This window comes from Erpetoichthys calabaricus, chromosome 2 (assembly GCF_900747795.2).
Source record: "Erpetoichthys calabaricus chromosome 2, fErpCal1.3, whole genome shotgun sequence".
Lineage (NCBI taxonomy): Eukaryota > Metazoa > Chordata > Cladistia > Polypteriformes > Polypteridae > Erpetoichthys > Erpetoichthys calabaricus.
Window position 1 is genome coordinate 259,516,983 of NC_041395.2, and position 25,687 is coordinate 259,542,669.

The window sequence follows — 25,687 nt, forward strand, 5'->3', positions numbered from 1 at the left end:
GGACTCCGCCAGGGCTGCCCTTTGTCACCGATTCTGTTCATAACTTTTATGGACAGAATTTCTAGGCGCAGCCAGGGTGTTGAGGGGGTCCGGTTTGGTGGGCTCAGGATTGGGTCACTGCTTTTTGCAGATGATGTTGTCCTGTTTGCTTCATCAGGCCGTGATCTTCAGCTCTCTCTGGATCGGTTCGCAGCCGAGTGTGAAGCGGCTGGGATGAGAATCAGCACCTCCAAATCCGAGACCATGGTCCTCAACCGGAAAAGGGTGGAGTGCCCTCTCAGGGTTGGTAGCGAGATCCTGCCCCAAGTGGAGGAGTTCAAGTATCTCGGGGTCTTGTTCACGAGTGAGGGAAGAATGGAGCGTGAGATCGACAGGCGGATCGGTGCGGCATCCGCAGTAATGCGGGCGTTGCATCGGTCTGTCGTGGTGAAAAAGGAGCTGAGCCGCAAGGCGAAGCTCTCAATTTACCAGTCGATCTATGTTCCTACCCTCACCTATGGTCATGAGCTATGGGTAGTGACCGAAAGAACGAGATCGCGAATACAAGCGGCTGAAATGAGTTTCCTCCGCAGGGTGTCTGGGCTTTCCCTTAAAGATAGGGTGAGAAGCTCAGTCATCCGGGAGGGGCTCAGAGTAGAGCCGCTGCTCCTCCGCATCGAGAGGAGTCAGATGGGGTGGCTCGGGCATCTGATCAGGATGCCTCCTGGACGCCTCCCTGGTGAGGTGTTCCAGGCACGTCCAACTGGGAGGAGGCCCCGGGGAAGACCCAGGACACGCTGGAGAGACTATGTCTCTCGACTGGCCTGGGAACGCCTTGGGATTCTCCCGGAAGAGCTAGAAGAAGTGGCCGGGGAGAGGGAAGTCTGGGCATCTCTGCTCAAGCTGCTGCCCCCGCGACCCGACCTCGGATAAGCGGGAGACAATGGATGGATGGATGGATAATTTTCTTTTGTGAGGAGTAACCAATCAGGGAATGAAATGTAATATGGAAGATCCTATAGGTAATGCTACATAATAAGCATGTGCAAATCAGTGTTTTGAAAAATCTGCGTTTTTGCCCATTCCCTTTATAACACTGAGATTATGTTATCATACAGTAAGTATAAAAGTTTCTGTTTTCAGGGGTGGAATACGCCTGAGTAGTGTGGATGAAAGTCTAAAAAACAGACTAATATTTAAATGTTGAAGTAGGACAGGGCCTAAAACTTACTCTAGCCAAGTCTTTCTAGTTTTGTATATTGCATCAGTAGTAACTTTTTATGGAAATATTTTTGCTTTTGTGTTTTGATTTCCAGTGTGAGGATTTGCACATTGAGATTAGTTTTTTGCAGTGAGGTGTCTTTCTAGTTTATTATTTGGGCTTTGTATTTTGTTTAGATTAATGGAGGCACCTGCAATTTGTATTTGTACATTATTTGCAGTTATAAACTGCTATTGTATTATTTTTGATTTAGATTTAGTGTCTGGCTGGGCCCTTTGAGTTTCAAATTGTGTATTTAAATTTTGTTTATGTGTATTTCCCTTGTTAATATGGTACAATATGTTTTCTTTTTATTTAATGCGTCTGTCTTTCTTTATCTGGTACATGTAATTTTCACATCATTATTACTGATAAATTAATATCAATTTAAGATTAAATCTAGTAATAGTTTTTGCCAAATGGTTCAGATGGTAATTACCTCTTGTGAGAGTTTCTTTTCTTTGTGGGAGTGCCAACGTTAGACTGAATCCTAACAGAGGTGAGGAGGATGAGTGGATCAAAATTTCCCACTATGCAGTTGAGGATGTAAAACTAAAGGCCCAGAGTGATAGAAGGGTTTTGATTTATCACTGTTTTGTGTGTATTCCCCCCACCCCTTATATTTTGTGCTCATAAAGATGCAATTGTTATTTAATTTTGGATTCCTTTGTATTTTATCTGAATGAACAGGTCTGAAATGATTGACACCTCCTATGACACCAGCTTTCTAAATCCAATGAATCCAGAAAAACAGGCTCCAGCTCTACTGCTATGCAGATACTGATACAGCTAAATGATGTTTTCATTTACATTTATTTCTTTAGCAAATGCTTTTATCCAAAGCGCCTTTCAAAAAATATTAACCATAACCTTCATTACATCTTCATTATTCCTATTTTGTCACTTGCAGTTGGGGTGAAATTTGAATGTGAAATTACTCCATTGCCGGTGCTTCCTATTTCTCCTTCATTGGGCAGTTCGTGTGTTTCCAGTGTGTGTGAGGGCCCAAACAAAACAAAACCTTAGGAGGCAAGATCTGAGCTAAATTGTTAAGAAATTATAGCACAGCAGAAATTTAATTCATAAATTTGTTAAATTAAAACATTTTCAACTTGTGGCAAATGTTTCAGGTTTTTTCTGAAAACAAATAAGTGAGGATTAACTGCAATGAAATAAAAAAAAAAATAAGCTGAATTAGCCTCCCCAAGTTTCTCATTTACATTCAAAATGATATATTTATAACTTTTTATTTTTCAACATGGAAACCACAATGCTTACATTTTCTTTATGTCATACATGTTCTATGATGACATTAATGCTCATTATGGTTGCCTGGTTTAAAACACAAAGTTTTCTGCATTTTTCATTGGTACACGGATTGCTATTTCATATTTGTTTTATTTTCTGCTGTTTAATTTGAATTCCCAGGAAGCACTGTGGTGCATCTATACTGTAAGACTGAGGTTTTAATATTGAAAATGTGGCATTTAAAAAGAGTAATGCCTATTACAGAACAGTAAGTAGATTTTGGGGCAAACACTGTTCTTAGTTTTTATTTATCAAAGTAAATTAAGCTTTTCATTTTTCTTTAATGCTGCAAACTGTAATATAATTGATATGAATAGCAAATTGCCATTTAATTTAACAAATAAATTAATGTAAGCCTTTAACATCTGGTTTAAAAAGCAAAGCATGAAGGATGTGTAGCTTGTGGATAACACAAAATGCTGGCTGTCTCTTGATGTTTCATATTCATATATTCAGTGTTTTTGCTGTGCATTTCGCCTTCCATAAGGTACTTTAGTACTAAAAGTTCAGCATCCTGAATGAGGGGCTAAATATCTACTCCAAGGCAATTCAAGTGTTTTCCTGAGTGGAACATCTGTAGAAAGTTCAAACAGATCATAGGGCCAGCATCTATCACTTCTCACTCTTAATAAATGAGGGAAAATGTTTTTAACTTTCACTTTAATGTACAGCTTTTTTCTCAAAGAGGAATTTCCTTTTAGGTTAAGGTTTGGATGAAAGTACAGCAAAAAATGAGGACAAAAATGAGAAGAAATCTGTTTTAATGTGGTGTTTAGTCATCACTCCATTGTGTCTCTTTTGAAGCGGTTGGTCCAGCCTTGTGCCCTGTAATTGCTGAGATATGGTCCTGCTGTACCCCCAAACCTGTCCTGGATAAACAGATTAAGAAAATGGACTAATGGATGGTATATTTTGGTATATTTTCTATATAAATGGACAACTCTTTGTTACACTTTATAAATTAATATTCCCACATTAACTTCTAAAGTAGATGGCACACTTGTTATGGTAATTGACAAAAATGCTTTCAGTACAATGTTGATGTAATTGATATACTTCAAGGTCAATCTAGGTAATAATGAAGACATAATGATGTTAAAGCAAAACAAACACAAAAAATAAACAAATAAAAACACAATGTATCCATATATCAAAGGTAATGTGCAACTCATGTATGAGAAAATTTTAAAATTTGGTACAGCAAAATATTTGTGTATTCAGTTAAAGGGTATAATGATGTAATCCTCTGATCTCTGATCAATCACATGAATGGATGTTGTGCTATTCAGAACTTTGCTGAAGTCGAGGGATATCTCAGTATTACAGTATACAAAGGGAAGTAAGTCATTTAAAATTAGGAGGAACATTTAAGAACACTGCAAAAATGGTGGTATAGGTTAGATAATACTGTATGATTAAGAACTGGGTATATAAAAAAACAATAGAAGGACATACAAGCTTCCTAGCTACTTTCATTACAATCCTCATGGCTGATTGTGCATGCATTGTGCAGTGACAAAACCGACATGACTTAATGATGAAAAAAATGGCCACTTCTTTTAACATTTTAGAAAGTACTAGAAATGAAATTCAACTTTTAAAAAAGTGAAGAATTACTAGCAGAGTCCCTAAAAAAAAAGGCACCATCGATCATATCATGACTCTTGCCAAGAACCTCATTTTTTAACAATGGATTTTAATTTAAATGGAAAAGCAAGTTGTTATTTTAATTGTAAATTGGAAAGTCATTTTGTTTTCTCTTTTTTTTATCAAAGTTATAGCTAATTATCTGTGTATTTTTCCAAATTCATGCAACAGCAAGCTAAAATGGGTGATTATAAAAGCACTGAAGAACTAGTGACTGCAAGTAGTTTTATAAAACACTTTATTTTCAATCAACATCAATAAAAATGTGTTGTTTGTGGTAAGTTATAATTTTTTACAAAGGTTCATGACTAAGGTGTCTTTGAATGCATTATATCCCAAAACACTGTGCTTAACTATTCTAATGAATTCAAACATCTAAAGTATTAATTTTACTGGAAACCACACTGTAATGGTGAGCATGTACAAATTAATAAGGCATGTATTTTGTATATATATAAAATATAATATACAGTATGGCGGCATTAGGATGACCCAAGCAATAAGGACCTTATCTGGCACCGAAGGCAGTGTTATCCACATGTAGCTACTGTAATCCAGGCAAACACCATTCCCTTTCCAAATGGGGATGACAAGTCCCATTTACCAGTCACCAGTCTCCAAAATGGAAGCAAAGCACCATAGCACAGCACTCTGAATATCATCGAGAGGAATCACAGTGCACAGCTTGATGGCAACTCCGGTCTGTACCAGGAACTGAGAAGGATGGCTGTGTGGGCTCTGAGGGCAGATAAGGAGGCGTTTGTTAAAGGAATCTGTGACACACCATCTATGGTCTAAGATGTTAAAGCATTACACTCATCTGAATCTGTTCCTCGGAGAGTTGCAATCAGGGTGGGTGATGGAACAGATGATGCTGCAGTTGTGACCTGCTGGGCTTGCTACTTTAAGCTGCTGTTTAAAGATTATCCTCCGGCTAGGATATTGGAGATCTGTGGGCCGACGTTTCTTGAGGCTTATCTCACAATTAGCTGTGAACCAGCCATCTCATGGAGATTACACAGGTGTTGAACCAGCTGAGGGTAGGGAAGGCTGCAGGGATCTGTGGTGCCTGGGGTGAACTTCTCCAGGCTGGTGGTAAGGCTGTCCTCCTGGCACTGCAAGCAGTCTTTGCTTTCATTTGGGAGATGGGTGTCATCCCAACTGACTGGAAAACTGGACTTGTCATCCCCATCTGGAAAGGTGAGATTGTTCTTTAATTGGTTGCCTTCAGATTTTTCCAGGGATGCAGCTATTTTCACCCCAGATACTCCCACATTTATTGGTAGAAATTAGTATTGTTTTAGGTTTTTTTAATCTAATGTGATTGGACAATCTCCAATGCAGTATTTCGTGTTCACATCACTGATTGACAGCTCACACCTGCGACAGATGAGTGAGTGCGACTTTAGGGAGATGGCAACTTCAAGTGGAACTTCAGAAATCAAAGAAAATTTGTTTTTTTCTTTAATGAACCACCACTTCAAAAATAATTCACCTGAAGAAAAGAAGAAGGTAAAGGAGCTTGGACTGGACCGACCTGACTTAAGGAATAAGCAGGAGGCAAGTGATTGAGGACGAGCTTACACACAGACTTTTTCCTGCTCTTGTTATGACAAGTTGACTAACTGGATGTGGTGTAAGTAATGACTTTTTTTGCTTTCCCTGTTTGCTGTTTCAAAGTGTTGGTACCAAAGCGTTGACAACGACAGGGGTATGAGACCTAAAACATCTTTTGGAAAAATGCAAGTGGCATGAAAGTAACCACAGTCATCTAGACCAGTGTTTTTCCATCAGCGTGCTGTGTGCCATGGAAATAATAGTGTAGCGCACTTGGGTCTGAACCTGAGAGGAACAAGCTTGGCATGTGGTTCAGACCTATCTGAGCAGGATAGGTCTACGTGGAGAAGCCGGCATAAAAGCAGCTCTGTGATTGCCATGTTAGAGCACTTTGGGCATGTCTCCTGGCTACTAGAGTCCACCTATCCTGGATTTGTGGTTGGCAGCGAGACTAACAGGGCTGGTGGATAGTGGGCATACAAGTTGCCTCTGAGGCAGAGTGGGTCGGGCAAAGGGACAATGGAGCTTTGAGATGCCACAAAAGTGGTCCCTAAGTGAGCTTTTTTTACCGGCTTCTCTGGTAGTCCCACCCTTCAGTCAGTTGACCAAATGTATGAGATATGCTGTATATGTGTTTGTGGATAGTAAAACAGTGGTGCACCTTTACAAAAAGCATGTCACTACAGAAAAGAAGGTTGACAAACACTGATCTAGAAAATAGTATGAGGCTAAATTCTTTTGGCAGGGTTAGTGAAATGATAGTTTAATCAGAAAGTAATTGAGAAATTTTCAGGCCTGTAGGAAAGGAGGGCAACATTTATGTTCAAGGAAATATAGGTATCTTGATCATAAAGGCAGAAAAAGATTTAGGTTGGACTTCTCCTGTGCATGTAGTACAAGACAGGTTGGGGGCGAGTTAAATTTTAAGATGTGGGGGTCTGTGGATCTTACAATATGAATTTGTGCCCAGGTGCGGTAAGCCTGGCAAATCTGCATAGGACAGGGCTGACTGGCAACAAGTATAGAATAAAATTAGGGTCGGAATAACTCTGTTGGTGTGGTAAATGATAAACTGGGATGAAAGACTTGAGAAAAATCAGAGGACTACTGACTGTATGATGTGAATTTATGGAATACAGTGGTAATGGTCAAGGACTGGGCACTCTATTAGCAGAGGCAAAATAAGATTTGGATTGGATTTATGCTATGAATATGTTATAGGACAGATGGAAGTCCATGTTATTGGAAAGATTACAGGTGGGGGTATGGACATTATGGTGTGGGTTTTGGCACAACTCTTGCCTGCGGAAGAACCAGACAGACAGATATAAAAGGCACTGTATAATAAATAGATGTGAAAGGCACTATATAATAGAAAAGTGCTGCTTCAGTTTGAACCCCAAAAAATGCACCTCGCCCAAATTTTTTTCACCAGCCACCACTATAAATATATATATATATATATATATATATATATATATATATATATATATATATATATATATATATATATATATATATATATATATACACACACATATATATATAGCATATACAGTATGCTTTTGGGAAACAACCTCAGGTTTCATGTAATGGCTGTTGCACTCTGAACCATAGGGTAGCACAGTTGCCTATTGCATTTTCTCTTCCTCCCTCTGCAGAATGGATGATTGATACTTCTTTCACCTCTGACATCATTTCCGCCCTCCTGAGCCTGCACCTTCCTGGTCGCAACACTGATGATTGACTGCATTGCCATCTTGGATCAGTCTGAAGAAGTCTCCCATGTAAATAAGATGCCATTTATTATTTTCCTTTGTACAAACTTCTTCTTTTGGCCATTACTATATACAGGGTTCACCTTGGAGCCTCAAACCTTTTTATGCGTCACTCACACACACACTTTATAAATCTGCAATTTTGCTAGTGCTTAGGAATAAAATACAGTACATAAAAGTTATGTTTTATGACACACTTGTGGGAGCATGCAAATGTTCCTTCCAGGTTCCCAAAACTCTTTGTGTAAAGAAGTGCTTCAGTCTCAAATACACTTTCCATTAATTTCTACAGGTGTCATTGGCAACATGATTCCCTATTTAATGTAAAGATCCTGCTGAAGCTACGTTATTGATTATGTTCCCATGCAAACTTCTCTTCCAAGGATTAAAAGGATTTAATTACCTGAACCAAAGAGAGAATGACATGTCCTTTAGTCTTGAGATGCACCTGGCTGCTTCAAGTGCTGCTAAGTCTGATGTTATGATGTTGAAAATATGTTATTAATATTAACATTATTAGAATTTCACTGGAATATAACCAGAGATATATTAAGTTATTGCAGTTATTATAACACAACATAACATTCACAAAACAGCTTAGTCTAATTCAGGGGTACAGGGTCAAGCAAGTATCCTAGCAGTATAAGGCACAAAGCAGAGAACAACCCTGAATGGGGAGCCAGTCCCTCATTGAATCTACTCAGAGACATACACACATACATACATACATAAATAGGTGCCAATTTAGTACAGACCGTTAACCTGACACACAAGTCAGGAAAACTGGGAAACTCAACTAAACAGACATGGGGATAACATGCAAACTTCAGATACATAAGGCAGTAGAGATAACCATGGTGATGCAGTGCTACCCTCCTCATTATTATTGCTATTATTAACAATTATGCTTCTTCTTCTACTACTACTGAAACTACTCCTAAAACTACTACTACTAATGATAATAACAATCTTTCACTTTCTTACCCAAAAGACACCAAAGTATTTCTACTGAGACACTTTTCTAAGTCCAAATTTACCTTACAGAAACTAATTGAAAAATTGACAATTCCATTCAATTTCAAATATAAATATATACAATATCATGAAGAGAAAACCTCATGCATATCTAGACCTGAACATATTATTGTGATTCAAATATGTGCTGGCAAATCCCTCCAATACACATTGAAACCCTGAAAAATGCCAGTTAACAGTGCCATCAAACCCATTATTTCATGATAAGTAGAGAAGAAGGTAAGCATGTCGGGTTAGATACAATTGTTTATTTGAAATGACAGCTAGGGTTGCAACTAATCAGACAGTTTGAAATCCAAGAAAGAACCTGATGTCCCATTCTATTAATTATAATGTCACTAATCTATACCAGTTTAAATGTAAAAACCACATACATTATTTTGCTAATGAAATATGCTGTTGGATAATCATCAGTAATAAAAATTAGAAAGCATTTAATGCTGTTTTCTAATTAATGTTATATTTTTAGGGTGCAGCCCTGTGGCATAAAGTGTAGAACCCCATGCCCAGTGATGGTCTACGTGCTGTTTGGATTATTTGGTAACTCTAAACTGACCCCCACTGTGAGGGAATGAGTGTGGGTGCATGTCCTGTGATGGGCTGGCATCTTGTCCAGGGTTGTTTTCTATCATCCATGACTATGAATTAGAATAAGTGGGTCTGAGAATGAATGAATTATGCTTCTGACCTAATTCTCTCCAGTTGCTTAAAATGTGTTTTAACCAAAAATGAGCAGCACTTTAAGTAATGGTCTGTCATTTGCATGCAACTTGATTCTCTGGTGATGGTAACCACCTGCTGAACCAAGGGTTGCAACTGTATACTAATGCCCTCTCTCTTTCACCCTCACCAGAAGAAGAAGATTCCAGACAGTCATTCCACAGCTGATGTCACTTCTAATGTCTGCCCCAGATGGACCTTCCCCTTCCTGCCTGGATCCCATATGACCAGAATGTCGGCCATTTTTGAATTAGTTTTGCATTGGACTCCCTTCTGAAAAGACGTTATTGCCATCTTTGCTAAAACATCATTTCTTTTTCAATTTATTTTCATCATACAGGGTTGTGGATGTGTCCCAAACCTTTTTCATATTTGCTTCTTGTCTTACAGGTCCTATTTTAAGGTCTATTGCATGCTACCTGCAAGATGAATGAGTTCCTTATTTCAAATTCAGCTGTGATACAGTATGTTCTTGCTCCATCATATTGTGTTCTAACTTTGCTGCATTAGTAAGCATACAGAGTCCCATGGATTAACATTGGAAGTGAATTTTACAGTAAAATATTTACAGTAATAGTATTGAATATGATCAAGAATCCAAGCTCTACTGTCCAAAGAAGTGGGACTCAGCCTGGTTGATAGATGTTACCATCTGATTATTACAATAGTATTACTGTTTCTTTTTCATTAAATATAAAATAAATTAAAATGAATGTCTACCACATATGGTGTCAGCTGATTGTAAGTCATATTTAACTGCAGTCATTTGAAAACTGTAATGCTTGATTAATAGCAACAGCAGACTATGAAGAGCCACAGACAGTCAGTTTTAATTTGAACTCTAAAAAACATCTGTTGGGGGTATCAGGATTCAAATGTAGACCTTTTTCCCCTCATAGGAGTTATCTATACTTACCTAGGCAATAAATTTACAATGTACTAATTTTTCATTGAAGCTGAATAAGCCTCAGCAATAGATCAGTGTTTAGCTGACTGACTGTACCACTTCAACTAACACTTAGGCTAAACTGTTGCTGAGTTTTACTTCTGTAAAATGAAGATTTAGCAGTACAGCATATGTATATTGTGTAGATGCTATATGAGATATTTAAAAATGAAATAATCAGAAATATTATTGCTTTCATGGTGATAATTATTATTTATGAATTTTCCTTCATGAAATTTGTGTAACTGAACATCCACTTATAATAATAACAATAATACATTTGATTTATATAATATCTTCATTTTTTTAATCTCAAGGACATACTAATTTATAAGACTCCACCACTATTCCTAAGACTTTTTTTTAACTTTTCTAAGCTTTATTCAAATTGAAACCAGTTTCAGTGAATGATGTACTGTAATGCAATTGCACCATTTGTCCAGAAAAATGACGAGCATTGCCTTGTATTACTGTTAAAGTCAGTAAAAAGGAGTACAAATATTTAAGGAGATTAAATTAATGCTAATACTATGAAGACTGAAAACAGAGAACAAAAAGTGCAGAAAATCACATTCATCATCCAACAGCTCCAAATACTGCTGAAGGAATAAGAATATAATGACTTTGCTATTTTCTATTTTTGTACTTATTAGAAAATCTGAAATTAATGTAATACATCCATCCATGTTCTTACACTGCTTATCCAGGACAGGATCACAGGAAAGCTAGACCCTATCCCAGCAAGCATTGGGCGTAAGTTAAAAACAACACCTGGACAGGGCGTTAGTCCATCGCAGGGTAAATACACACACAGACACAAATAGGCCAGTTTAGCAATGCCAATTCACCAAACCTGCATGTTTTTGGGCTGTGGGAGGAAACCCACACAGACATGGGGAGAATGTGCAAACTCCACAAAGGGAACATCCAGGGCACAATCTTTGGTCTCCTTATTTCAAGGCAGCAGCACTTAGATAGATAGATAGATAGATAGATAGATAGATAGATAGATAGATAGATAGATAGATAGATAGATAGATAGATAGATAGATAGATAGATAGATAGATAGATAGATAGATAGATAGATAGATAGATAGATAGATAGATAGATAGATAGATAGATAGATAGATACTTTATTAATCCCAAGGAGTAATTCACATACTCCAGCAGCAGCATACTGATACAAAAAACAATATTAAATTAAAGATTGATAATAATGCGGGTAAAAATGACGTTAACGTTTACCCCCCCTCGGGTGGAATTGAAGAGTCGCATAGTTTGGGGGAGGAACAATCTCCTCAGTCTGTCAGTGGAGCAGGACATTGACAGCAGTCTGTCGCTGAAGCCACTCTTCTGTCTGGAGATGATACTATTTAGTGGATGCAGTGGATTCTCCATAATTGATAGGAGCCTGCTCAGCGCCCGTCGCTTTGCCACAGATGTCAAACTGTCCAGCTCCATGCAAACAATAGAGCCTGCCTTCCTCACCAGTTTGTCCAGGCGTGAGGCATCTTTCTTCTTAATGCTGCCTCCCCAGCACACCACCGCGTAGTAGAGGGCGCTCACCACAACTGTCTGATAGAACATCTGCAGCATCTTATTGCAGATGTTGAAGGACGCCAGCCTTCTAAGGAAGTATAACCAGCTCTGTCCTTTCTTACACAGAGCATCAGTATTGGCAGTCCAGTCTAATTTATCATCCAGCTGCACTCCCAGGTATTTATAGGTCTGCACCATCTGCACACTTACCACTACGCAACCAAGCTGTCCCTAGGTTAATACATTTTAGCAGAAATTATTTCAAACTGCAAATTCCTTTGGCATATACAATACGTTTAAAGTATTCATTTTGTGAAAACAACAACATTTAAGATTGCCATGCAGCAGTTAATAAACTTTTTCCAGCTTTTAAGTGGATCCCTCAACACTTAAGGCTCCAGTAATATTATTAGGGAAATAACAGCAGTTCTTCAAGTAAGCTTTAAAAAAATTACCTCTTCAAGTACATCTGCTAGCTTGCTTAATATTTCTTCTGGTAGGCCTTGGAAGGTTGGAACACTGAAAGATAAAATTAACTTTTATTTTATATAGAACATTCCATGCTAAACACCAGTCAAACATCAATGTTACACTTAATGTACAGTTATATTTCATATTGTCTCATTAAACAAGCTAATCACTTTCTTGTGGTTTAGAGACTTGCCTTATGAAGACCATAAAATATGAATAACTACAGTATAAAGCACCTCACACAACACATGAATAAATACTAATTTTATAGGTATTTAATGTAAATGTTTAAAGAAAAACTATTTTCCAGTATCACCAACTCAGAATTTTACCAGGTCATTCGTTAAATCATTACTCATGTGTGTGTTAACCACAGCAGACACCATCACAAAATGCTTTACAAAGCAAATTACAACCAGAGGATAGAGTCAGCCTGAAAAAGACACAAACAAAAGAAAGAGCAGTACAACACAAAAGAAGACTTCAGTATGCCAGTGAAGTCTGAGGAAATAAAAAAGGCACGGAATCAAGAATTGACAGAAGTGAAGAAGTAGAGATTGCTGTAGCAAAATGAAACTGCCACAAAATATACTGTGGAGTATAAAAGTTCACTGAACAATCTCACAGAGTTAATAAGAACATCACTTAAAATGAAGAAAGGAAATTCACAGCAACAAAGAAATAATTTTACAAATGAAAGTTGCAAAAAGGAATTGGCTTGCATTAGTTGAGAAGTTTCCTGGAATGCAAGGTGAGTCATTAAAATAAGTGGATTGGTAAAAAAAAATACTTATTGACGAATTACAGCATTCTATACATTGTCACCTTCTATATACAGTACTCCCCCTCCTGATCTCTACACCGCTCCATATGTATCTTCCATTGACTGAAACAGTGCTGGAACTCTTCTTGCTTGAGGCTCTTCAACAGGCTTGCCGTTTTTGTCTTCACTTCATCCATTGAAGAAAAATGTGTTCCTTTCAAGTCACTTTTGATTTTCGGGAACACGTGAAAATCACAGGGAGCTAAATCAGGCGAATAGGGAGGATGACTGAGGACATGAATGTTTTTGTCAGTCAAAAACTGCTTTACGGAAAAAGAGAAAATTCACAAAAAATTTGATGTTGATTCAGTTTTTGATTTTTTCATCCAACATTATTGCAGCAACTCGTGTAGCGATGGTTGTGCAAATACTGACTGGGCTATTCACAGGATGTACCTAGCCGGTCGGTGGTTTGAGAGGGCGTGTAGGAGGGGATATAGTTCTATAGTTCACATCCGGCCGACCTCCAAATGGTTTTCCAGAAAAGCCCCAAGCCCAGTCTAGTTATTTTTGTGTCTCACCTCGTATTCCCCAGGACCACACACATTTATAATAAGGCTAAAGCAAAATGTATACTTTAATTTTTACTAGGTTACTATCACACATGTGCATCCGAGGACCTCCATATAGGCTCTGTTAAAATATGTAATGACCTGCTGGGACGAGAGAGGGCACTATCGCTAACAATGTCATCTCATTTTCTTAACACAGTGTTGAGAAACCACCCAGTGAGGGCAACTAACTCTGCCCCAACCATTCAGCCTCCATAAAAACTTGTCCTTCTCTTAAAGAGGTGTCATTTCTGGGAACCAGACAGAGCTCTGCTACCGAAGTGACCTTACTAATGGCTACCCAGTCTAAATAGTTTGTTTTTGAGCTAACTTCCTGCTTTGCGGGACATGCATGCCAAAGTGCATTTGATGAGTGTTTGATTTTTGTTTTATCTTGGACAATAAACGGGACAACCCGGTTGGTACCCCAAAATTTTCCAGTTCACGGAGCTGTCACTCCTGTACCCGGACACATCACACACACAAATCAACATTTAAGTACAGCATGTGGAACATCAATGGCAGCTGGCGCACTGGTAGTATTGCTTTCTCGCAACAAGGTTCATATCCCAGGTATACCCTGCTTGGAGTTTGCTTCTTTTCCCCATGTCTGCGTAGGTTTCTAGGGGTGCTATGGTTTCCTTCCACAGACCAAAGACATGCAAGTTAGGTAAATTACTGTTGCCAGATTAGCCTTAGTTAATGTGTGTTCACCGTGCAATGAGCTGAACACCCCTGTCTGAAGATGTTCCTGCCTTGTGCCCAATGCTTTATGGGATTTAATAGCAATAATATAAGTATTTGTGGGTGTATAATAATAATAATTCATTACATTTAATGTGTAACTAAGCAGTGGCAGACAGAAGAATAAAAATAGATTTTTTGTATAATTACAGGTACATTTTGCAAATAGAGGGAGAAACAGTTTTCAAAATGTAAGAAGCAGAAAGGTATAGCAAATAAGAAAAAAACAAATAAGAGAACAGTAATAAACAAATAAGAAAACAGTAATAAACAAATAACACTGATGTGTTACCATCCTGTATTTTTAAAGGGGAAGAGCCCAATGGGTCAAACAGTACTGAAGTATACAGCACTTTTGCTTAATGCAGCTAAAGAGAACATTGCATAATGTAATGTTTAATAATAGTTGTGAAGTCATTACTCGGACTGCTTTTTGATTACAGATATGAAAACTGTATACAGTGGAGTATAATGCAATGCAAACAAGTTTTGGAGTTGGAACAAAAACCTTATAAGTGATTTCCAAATGTATCACGTAATCTCTTCTTAAACACAAAGAAATCCAACCTGAAGTCATTGTAAATGCATCAGCCTCCAACTGATATCTGACTCCAGTTGATTTTTTTTAAATAAGCGCAAAAATAGGCTATTGATTTTTAGATGAGGGTTCCACTTTTTTCTTCAAAGCACAAAAGGCTTCTTAAGTTACCAGTAAAAGCTGACTTCATTTAAATCAATCTCTTTCCTTCCTACTAGAAACTGACATCATCGGTGAATTAGCTTCCTACAAAGCACAATAAAAGGTCCTTAGATACTGGTATATTGAGCTCTGAAAAATACGAGTAACAAATATATTACATCAAATAGCATCTCATTTTGGCAATAGATTAATTAATTAAAAAAATGAAAAGTGAATAAAATTTTACTAAAAAGCTCTGTCTATCTACATCTATCTACCTATGAGAACTATGCAAGTCACACTGCACAAAGAAAAATAATTTTTAATGAACATAGTTAACTACATTCACTTTTATTTCTCTATTACTTATTTAATAGGCACAGTTGGCAATGCTTAGTGCTGCTTGATATTCATGCAGCATAACAATCTGACCCTGATTTGATGCCAGTCTATAGTAAGGTTTATTCCTTTTAAAATCAACAAGGTCAGTTTAGCATTTTTTCATGTATAATTTAATTGCTCAATTGCAAGTATACAAAAATACTTAAGATATATTTACCCACTGAGAAACAAGAAATACAATCTGAATAATCAGTGATTAAATTATAGCTTTCATTTTTCAGTCTCAATGAGCAGCATTTTAAAATCCACTATATTTTCATCTGGTTGACCCAACTATTTGAACAAGATACTGTAATTCTTAAATAGATTCTCAGCAAATGTATACAGTTTTTGCAATTGAGCTTACTTTGGCTTTCCACTGGCTGTTCTTAAAAGTAAGTTTGGAGAGCAAGTGTATCAGACATAAGAATTTTGAGCATTTCTATAATTCACACCTAAAAGTCGCTTCGTTCCAAATATTTATTTGAGATGTAAGTTTTTAAGAGCCTTAGGGAAAAAATGAGTGAGTACATGGAAGGCAGTTTTTCATATATCCGCATGTGTCCTACATCTGGATGCTTTACCAAAAGGAGTATCTGCTATTCAAGATATGCTCTTGAGAGCTTAGGTCACCACTTGGGCTTTCTTCACATGGGCAACAACTTTCATCACACAGGTAACAAATACAGTAAAATTGCTTTTCAGAAAACAGAAGGCATTGACCATTGATACTTGAAAGAGAATGTAGTGAAAGTGCTGAAGAAAATAAGGAAATGTAAAGTAGATAGATAGATAGATAGATAGATAGATAGATAGATAGATAGATAGATAGATAGATAGATAGATAGATAGATAGATAGATAGATAGATAGATAGATAGATAGATAGATAGATAGATAGATAGATAGATAGATAGATAGATAGATAGATAGATAGATAGATAGATAGATAGATACTTTATTAATCCCAATGGGAAATTCACAAGTAGTAAGCACAACTCAAGTGGTGTTGGAAAAGTTAAAAACAGTTTGAGATTCAGAGAGGAACATTAAATAGGCACAAATGTGTGACCTCCTGCACTATTAGTTTTATTGCATGATTAAGCCTTTTGACCAAGAATTGATGGTTTAGGGTAAAGGATCAAAAATAATTAATTCCATTTTCTAAGCTGCTTGTTAAGTTTATGGTTCTAGGATGCTGTTGCCTACCCCAGCAACTCAAAGTGGGAACCAACTCAGGATGGACCAGCAGTCCTTCAAAGGGTGTACTTGTATTCACTCATACTGGACCAATTTAGGGTCACCCATTAAAGTAATATGCATACATTTAGAAAACAGAAGGAGGAAAACTAGAGTACCTGGAGGAAAATCCAAATTTACAGAGAAGGTTTGCAAATTACAGAAATATATTGCCTACTTCCAGATTTTGAATCCTGAACTCTGGATTAGTGCTATCCAATGTTCCACTGTGCATCACACCAGAAATTTAAGGAAAATTTTTGAAATTCAACACAATTTCATGACCAGAAAGGAAACAATTATTATGAACACCGAATTACATGTCATCACAGTGATATGTTAGAAATTGTGAAATGGGAATAATAGAAGATGCAGGAACTGTGCCCATTTTCAAATATGAAGGAACCACTCTGAAACTGAACTAGTGTAGCTCACTTTCAATTATATTCTTGCAGAAAGAATTAACTGATTACATGTTCAAATACTATCATCATAATTCTGACAAGAACCAAACCAAATAAACACATTACCCCTCAAATGGTTGACTACACCAGATTCCTGTATGATATCATATTATCTTTAAATCTCCACTACTGATGTAAAATGTGTTAATTTCAATACCTTATATTACCTATTTTTGTAGTTTGATTCATACTGACATGTCAGACCACTGCCATCCTCTATAGTCCAACTTTTTAACATCTGAAAGACTCATTTTCCACCTCTTAGGGGATGCCCATTTATCTTTGTGCCTTCAATTCTCTGCAGATTTGTTTGTGAAGCTCCATCAGTCATTGTGTTCAAATCACATTTTGTAGCTCATCTTTTCTCTCTTGCATTTTAATCAGCTATACGTTACTCTCTGACTCTTCTGTAATGACTCTATTGATTCCTCATTCTTCTGTATTTTCAACTCATAATATCAGTCTACTCTTGTGTATTGACATTATTTCACATTTACTTGTGTAGATACTTAAAAATATATTTTCTTCTAAATTATTTGTTATTAACATCCATAAGGTTTCAGGACATGTGAACATAACTGAAGAAGTGATATGGAAACTGGAATAATGAGTACATCAGACAACCTGATCTAAGTTTTCTATTAAATTAACTGAAGTTACATATTTTAATAGATTCTTCTTTATCAGGGAACCAGTGAGTTGCAACATGCTGCATATCTGAAGGAATTATATCAGAATTGGAGCAAAAGAATAAAGGCAAGGAAACAAGTTATCATTGTAGTCAGCATTGGAAATGTTAGGAAGAGAGTTTAGGAGGGCTTTTGTTCCTTTATTAAAAGTGGAGATGTAGCTAGCAGTTCTAAATACAATGCTGAACCTGGGATGAAAAATGATGACCTGTAGATATGCCCTGCGACTTAAACTGTTAGATACCCAGTAGAGACAGACTTGGCTGCTGCACACAGGCCAGTGTGAGTGTGTTCTGACTATGTGGGCCCTTTAGTGGCCAAGTGATTCACCAGCTCTGAGTCTAGAAGACATGATCAAGGGTGGGCATACTCTGATGCTGAAGATAATGACGTGCAGGGAAAAGTAACAGTTTGCTGTCTATCATTAGCCTTTCCTGAAAAGCATACTAGAGATTAGGCTTCTCTTTTCTCAAGCTAAAGGAAAAGGGCATTTCAGATTCATCACTCAACATTTACGGTAGGACAATTTTCATTTTTTTGAACACAACATCACAATACTACATCACTCCTGGTGATGTGTTATGTCAATAGACCTTGTAGCACATTGTCTTCTGTTATTGGGCACTGCACTTGTGTCAGAGCTTAGATGGAATTATGGCTTTCAAGAGCAAACAGGGGCACTGTTTAATATGAGTTTGACACAAGGAACAGGAAGTTGATGAGCCATACTTGAAATAAGTTGTGTGTGAAACAAGTCAGTGTATGAATAATTAAGATTATCATGGCAGGGACTAAGGTACATCACTAACATTCAATAGGCATGAGGCTCTTAAACAATGAAAATACAGTTAGGTCCATAAATATTCGGACAGAGACAACATTTTTTCTAATTTTGGTTCTGTACATTACCACAATGAATTTTAAATGAAACAACTCAGATGCAGTTGAAGTGCAGACTTTCAGCTTTAATTCAGTGTGGTGAACAAAACGATTGCAAAAATGTGAGGCAACTAAAGCATTTTTTAACACAATCCCTTCATTTCAGGGGCTCAGAAGTAATTGGACAAAGTAAATAACTGGAAATAAAATGTTCATTTCTAATACTTGGTTGAAAACCCTTTGTTGGCAATGACAGCCTGAAGTCTTGAACTCATGGACATCACCAGATGCTGGGTTTCCTACTTTTTAATGCTCTGCCAGGCCTTTACTGCAGCGGCTTTCAGGTGCTGTTTGTTTGTGGGCCTTTCTGTCTGAAGTTTAGTCTTCAACAAGTGAAATGCATGCTCAATTGGGTTAAGATCAGGTGACTGACTTGGCCATTCAAGAATTTTCCACTTCTTTGTTTTAATAAACTCCTGGGTTGCTTTGGCTGTATGTTTTGGGTCATTGTCCATCTGTATCATGAAACGCCGCCCAAACAATTTGACTGCATTTATCTGGATTTGAGCAGATAGTATGTCTCTGAACACCTCAGAATTCATTCGGCTGCTTCTGTATGTGGAAATTTGAGAGGAAACAACACCATTCTAAAGTACAGATACATAGTAACAGCTTGTTCATCCTTGAATTAAACAGATGGACCATGGAGAGTATTTGTGTTCTCACTGTATGACCTGTTGCCTAGTGTTCTGCCAAAAGATGGAGGGATGACAGGTCACATGGGCAAGGTGTAAGGACCACACCAAACATTAGAACACTCTAGATGAGAACAGGACATTCAGTCCAACAAAGCTCGCCAGTCCTATTCAGTTATTTCTTCCAAAAAAGAGTTTTGAAAGTCCCTAAAGTCTTACTGTCTACCACACTACTTGGTAGCTTATTCCAAGTGTCTATTGTTCTTTGTGTAAAGAAAAACTTCCTAATATTTGTGTGAAATTTACCCTTAACAAGTTTCCAACTGTGTCCCTGTATTCTTGATGAACTCATTTTAAAATAACAGTCTCAATCCACTGTACTAATTCCCTTCATAATTTTAAACACTTCAATCATGTTACCTCTTAATCTTTTTCTGCTTAAACTGTATAGGCTCAGCTCTTTTAATCTTTCCTCATAATTCAACCCCTGTAGCCCTGGAATCAGCCTAGTCGCTCTTCTCTGGACCTTTTCTAGCGCTGCTATGTCCTTTTTATGGCCTGGAGACCAAAACTGCACACAGTACTCCAGATGAGGCCTCACCAGTGCATTATAAAGGTTGAGCATAACCTCCTTGGACTTGTACTCCACACATCATGCTATATGACCTAACATTCTGTTAGCCTTCTTAATGGATTCTGAACACTGTCTAGAAGTTGATGGCTTAGAGTCCACTAATACTCCTAAATCCTTCTCATAAGGTGTACTCTTGATTTTTCCGACCTCCCATTGTGTATTCATACCTAACATTTTTACTTTACTGACATTAAATTTCATCTGCCACAAATCTGCCCAAGCCTGTATGCTATCCATGTCCTTCTGTAATGATATAATGGATTCCAAATTGTCTGCTAATCCACCTATCTTGGTATCATCTGCAAACTTAACCAGCTTGTTACTTATATTCCTATCTAAATCATTTGTCATATATATTAAAAATAGCAGCAGCCTTAGCACTGACCCCTGTGGAACACCACTCTTAATATCGGCCAATTCTGAAGAGGTTCCTCGCACCATCACACTCTGCTTCCTGTGTCTGAGTCCAATTCTGCACCCATCTAAAAACATCACCCTGTACTCCCACTTCTTTTAATTTGAAGCCCATCCTCTAATGTGGCACCTTATCAAATGCTGTCTGAAAGTCAAGATAAATATTATCATATGCACCACTTTGATCATATCCTTTTGTTGCCTCCTCATAGAATTCCAGTATGTTAGTAAAACACGACCTCCCTCTTCTGAACCCATGCTGACTGTTCAAAATAACTCCTGTCCTTGCCAGGTGTTGCTCAATCTTATCCGTAATAATTCCTTCCATTAATTTTCCTGTGATGCATGTTAAGCTTACTGGCCTATAGTTGCTTGGATATGCACTGTCACCCTTTTTATATAATGGGATGATATTTGCCATTTTCCAGTCCTTCCAGTGTGCAGTGACTTCCTAAAAATTTGTGCCACAGGTTTATATATGTACTCACTAGCCTCCTTAAGAACTCGAGGATAAATATTATCTGGTCCTGGTGATTTGTTTGATTTCATCTTATTTAATCTGAGCAGCAGGGAGGCACGGTGATGCAGTATAGCGCACTCTTACAAAATTCTGAGAATTGTATTATATTATGGTCACTTGACCCTAGTGGTTCAATCACTTCTACACCCTCAATTCTATCCTAATTATTACAAAATACTAAATCCAAGCGTCACCCCGTGTTGTTGCTTTAACATGCAGTGTTAAAAAACAGTCACTGATTACTTCTAAAAACTCCTGCTCTTGTGCTTCTCCATCTGCAAGGTTATCCCAGTTAATATTTGGATAATTAAAGTCCCCCATGACTATAATATCTCCCTGTAAACTTGCCTTTTTGATATTACTAAAAAGATGTGTGTTGAAATTACTGTCTGAATTGGGTGGTCTATAACACACTCCTAAAATAAGGCCTCTTTCCCTAAAATTTTCCAGGTGAAGCCACATCTCCTTACTAAGATGGGGCTCATCATCCAACTGAAGAGGACTTACATTTAAATTCTGTTTGGCATAAACAGCAACCCCACCTCCTTTTCTGTTCTGTCTATCCTTCCTAAAAATGTGTATCCCTCTATGTTACACTGATCCCCATTTTTGTTATTTAGCCAGGTTTCTGTTATTGCAATAATATTATAATTATGCTCTGCTACATACAAGTCACCACCACCAAAGAACAAACAAGGGCAAAATCTGTAAATCAAACTGAATGAAAAGCACCAATACTAATACGCTAATCAAAATTGCTAATTTGAAATCATTAAGCAGTTGTTTTTAGAATTATTCACAATCTTAGATTCCAGTTAGCATGGTTTGAAAACCATCACAATGATGTTGTCACAAGCATCACTTTAAAGATCGTGCCCTCAGCAAACAGAACGCGGCATTACGAGCTACAAATTTGTGGTGGCCATGAAAACCAAAATGGCAATGCAGGGGGGTATATAAAACATAATGAAGTTCAAATCAAAAGATGCAATAGAAACACATTTAAATCTAAATTACCTGATGTTCCAAACCTCTGTAAGTATATAATTGAAGCACAGAAAATTGTAAATTTGAGAAACTAAAGAAAGTTGTCTGAAGAAGCTAGAAAGAAATTAAAAATGATATACTGGAGTTTAAAACTTGCGTCACACTGCCTTAGCTTCCATCTTTCAAACAGTATGTGCTATCAGTTTCAAATTAGAAAATGTAGAAAAAAATATTTCTAATTTTTTTTTTAAATGAATTATTTAAAGGTAGGTTCCAAGGTAGGTACCTTAACAGACTTTTTCAATACCATGCTTGCTGCAGCATGACTGATTAGATTTTCTTTAATTTTTTTTTTCTGATACACCAGTTCCATTGTTATCCCTTGCAAGAACTGCAAATAATCCATTGGAATTACAACTACAGAATGCTGCATGAAGCATGTGTTTTTAATCCATTTTTATTTGAATTCTGATAAACATGACAGAACTGAATTCTTAACAGGTGAGCATGTCATATTAATTTGTAATTCCAAACTGACCCAATCTGTGTGAATGTGGGTGTAGATCCTATGATGGAGTGGCATTCTGTTCAGGGCTGATTATTGTCATTTCTAATGATGCTGCCTTTACGTGTTCCAGGCCCACATCAGCCTTGAACTACAGAGGAACATAAGTCTGTATAGATACATGATTATTATCAAAGTCATAAAACTACCTACTAAAAATAATTGCAATATAAGTAATATTTTAATAAGACTTTAAGAAGAACTTCTAAAATGTCTACCGAATGCTGCTGGAAAGAGACAAGATTTGAATGTCTTGAGATTATACTTAAAACATATTTAACATTTAAGCCAGATACTCATACAGTATTTGCTTACTACATATTCTAACAGACCATAAAGAGGTTTCGTCACAAGATTTCTAAGACAGGTTAGGTTCTTTTATTTTGATCTCTAGGTTTTTTCTTTTCATTCTTTTATAACCTAGGTTTTCCACAAAAAGGCAGTCTTCCTCTGCAATTACAAAGGACTGACAAAAAAACAATTCTGAAAAAATGCTTCATGTGGAATGACATCTGTGATGACTTCTTTAGTTCACAAAGTGAGGACACATTTTGTATTTTGTAATGTCACTGAGATTTATAGTCCCATTATCATTTCCTTACATTAAGTATACAAAGATCTTACTGGACTCCTGAAATAACAATGGTTAAAACTAGCAGAACAGATGAAATGGCTGATGTATGTCTGAGTCAAGAGAAATCTGCATAATGAGCGAAACCTTTGCCTTGTGTTCATATGTGGGTGGCTTTTGAAATCAAATGATTATATCATAAAGAGGAAGTCAGTGTGCCCATGAATGAATGAGTTTGTTTTGATAGTATATGTGGTAAGGCATTCCCATTCTGCATGTTTATAAATAGAGGTAAACTGGTTTAAGTGTTTTTAAAAAGTATACGGATGGTGTGCTTTGTTAAAGATCCTACAGAAGAAAACAATTGACCGATTCAATTGCTATCATAAGGAGTCTGGATTAATTTTAATGAATACATTTCTTCTTTTTTTTAATCTTTTGTCATCACATCATGTCAAATTATAGGCAGTATTCTAACTGTACTCTCATACGCACATTACAGTGTTTAACTGTAAACTATCTTGATAGTTTATAATGACAAGCTAATATTGTATTTATATTTTTGGGTGATTTTTAGAGGAATAGAATGTTGCATTAACAAACTCTAAATGCTTTCTTCTTATAACTACAGTAAGTACTGCATATTGTGTATTTATAATTAATGTTCCTTTAGCCTGCGTCCATTGGGCAGCAGATAAAAGACAGGAAACACTGACATAGACTGTTTTAATATTGCATCAGTCACCCTGAAGTACCAGAACAGCCTCATTGTGCCATGGTAAAGAGTCAAGAATCAGCAGATGTACTGGAAGGATGGTGACCTGAAAGTACAAAGAGAAATTCCATCATGTGGTGTTTTGATGATGGTGGTGGGATATGCTACATTAGACACTTCTCCAGTTTCCAATTGTGTTCAATAGTTGTGTCCGGAAGAATTAATACTGTTAAAATGGATATCCTTCTAAAATATTCATATCTTTTCCAAGTGACTTAGCAAATCTTTCTTTAAAAAACTGAATACAATTATAACTTGCTTAGCCATGAAAATGAAATCCAGTTCTAAATCCTCAGGTGCTTTGCTCTGCACACTAGTGGCTATTATTTACTGTCAATTAAGCAGAATCCAGTACTTAAGCAGTCACTTGAAACACAGCTCCAACAAGGAGAAACTTTAAACCTGAGCTTTTACTCTCAGCTGCATCCTGACAGGACAAGCATATTTTTCCACCATCATAAAATCATGAAATTTACAAAACGTGGAAGATGTTAACAAATGAAACTTTTAAAACGTTTTTTGGATAGTTACTGCATCTGAACACTTTGATCTACTCTAATCTCTGCTCAGCATAGTTCTTTCACACGTGCCAGATGGAAATGTTACTAAAGGGCAAGCTGACCCAACTTTCTTCAGTAGCTGCTGTGTTGAGTTGTAAGATTAAATTCAAATTTTAGATGAATGAATAGAAATTAGTTACCAATAAAATACTCCTTGCCAATTTGTATAAACATGATTTATAGCAGCATATCAAACATATTCACCTCAGTTCTGATTATCCAAAATGTATCCAGGTCAGGGCGCATCTGCACCTTTGGGTCACAAATCTTGGAAATATAGAAAGGTCACACCTTATTAGAATACAATTTTTGATTATCATTCAGACAGCTTTGGATGCACAATGATCCCTAACCCATTAACAGCACTTTTGGTGTTACACCTGATGGGATCTCACTGTTTAATGGACAATTTATTGTGCTATCCTCTACTATCCTGTTACCATGTCACTTTATCTTGTGGAGCTGGAAGAATGCTAATGTGCCTACTATATCACTGCAGGAAATGGATGGCCATTTTTTGTTCACAGATTTTTTAAAAATCACATTAATTTTACAAGAAACTGTTCAAAGCTTCTTTTGAAGCTTAAAACAGTACACAGTTTCCCACATAACAAGTCCTGAACTAATAAGGAGCAAAACAGTCTCCTAAATAATAAGATGACAGCTTTCAAATCTGGTGACAGAGATGCTCTGAAAGGTGCACAGTGAGTCCTGAAGAAAAAGTTCAGTGAAGGAATGGAAGCTTACAGAACTAAAATGGAAAACAAACTCACTTAGAACATGAAAAATGTTAGAATGGACTGAGCATAATTAATGGACTCAAGTTATCCAGGGCTCAGGTTTTCGTAGAGAACATGGACAAAACTAATGCCCTGAACTAATTTTTTAATAGGTTTTAGTTCCCCCCCCCACCATCTTCTCATAATTACCAGACCACCCACACCATCTATACCTGTAAGTTCTTTACTCTGACCACTTCAACCGGTATGACACCACCTCCTATAAATATGGTCTGTCCGTTACTGAAAACCAGGAGCAGAGACAACTGAGGATGCTACACTCGAATAAAGGTACAGGACCAACTGGAGTCAGTCCTCAAATTCTTAAGGCCTGTGCTGAACACTTTTTGTGGTATTGTTTGTTACTTGTTCAGTCTGTCAATAAGGCTCCAGAAAGTGATATTGCTGTGCTAAACATCTTGTACTGTTCTAGTTCCAAAGAAGGCAGGCACCTCTTCACCTAATGACTACAGACCAGTGGCTCTTACATCTCACA

The 25,687-nt window shown here is 37.1% G+C and overlaps 1 protein-coding gene across 2 annotated transcripts in view; it reads right to left on the reverse strand.

The window, feature by feature from the left end:
* prkg1b (protein kinase cGMP-dependent 1b) overlaps positions 1 to 25,687 on the reverse strand; it is a 692,808-nt gene that overhangs the window by 199,773 nt on the left and 467,348 nt on the right. For both annotated transcript variants that reach the window (XM_028795416.2, XM_028795414.2), the window contains exon 5: positions 12,228 to 12,291. In XM_028795416.2, the coding sequence (XP_028651249.1) occupies positions 12,228 to 12,291 (64 nt within the window). The remainder of the gene's footprint in view (positions 1 to 12,227; positions 12,292 to 25,687) is intronic.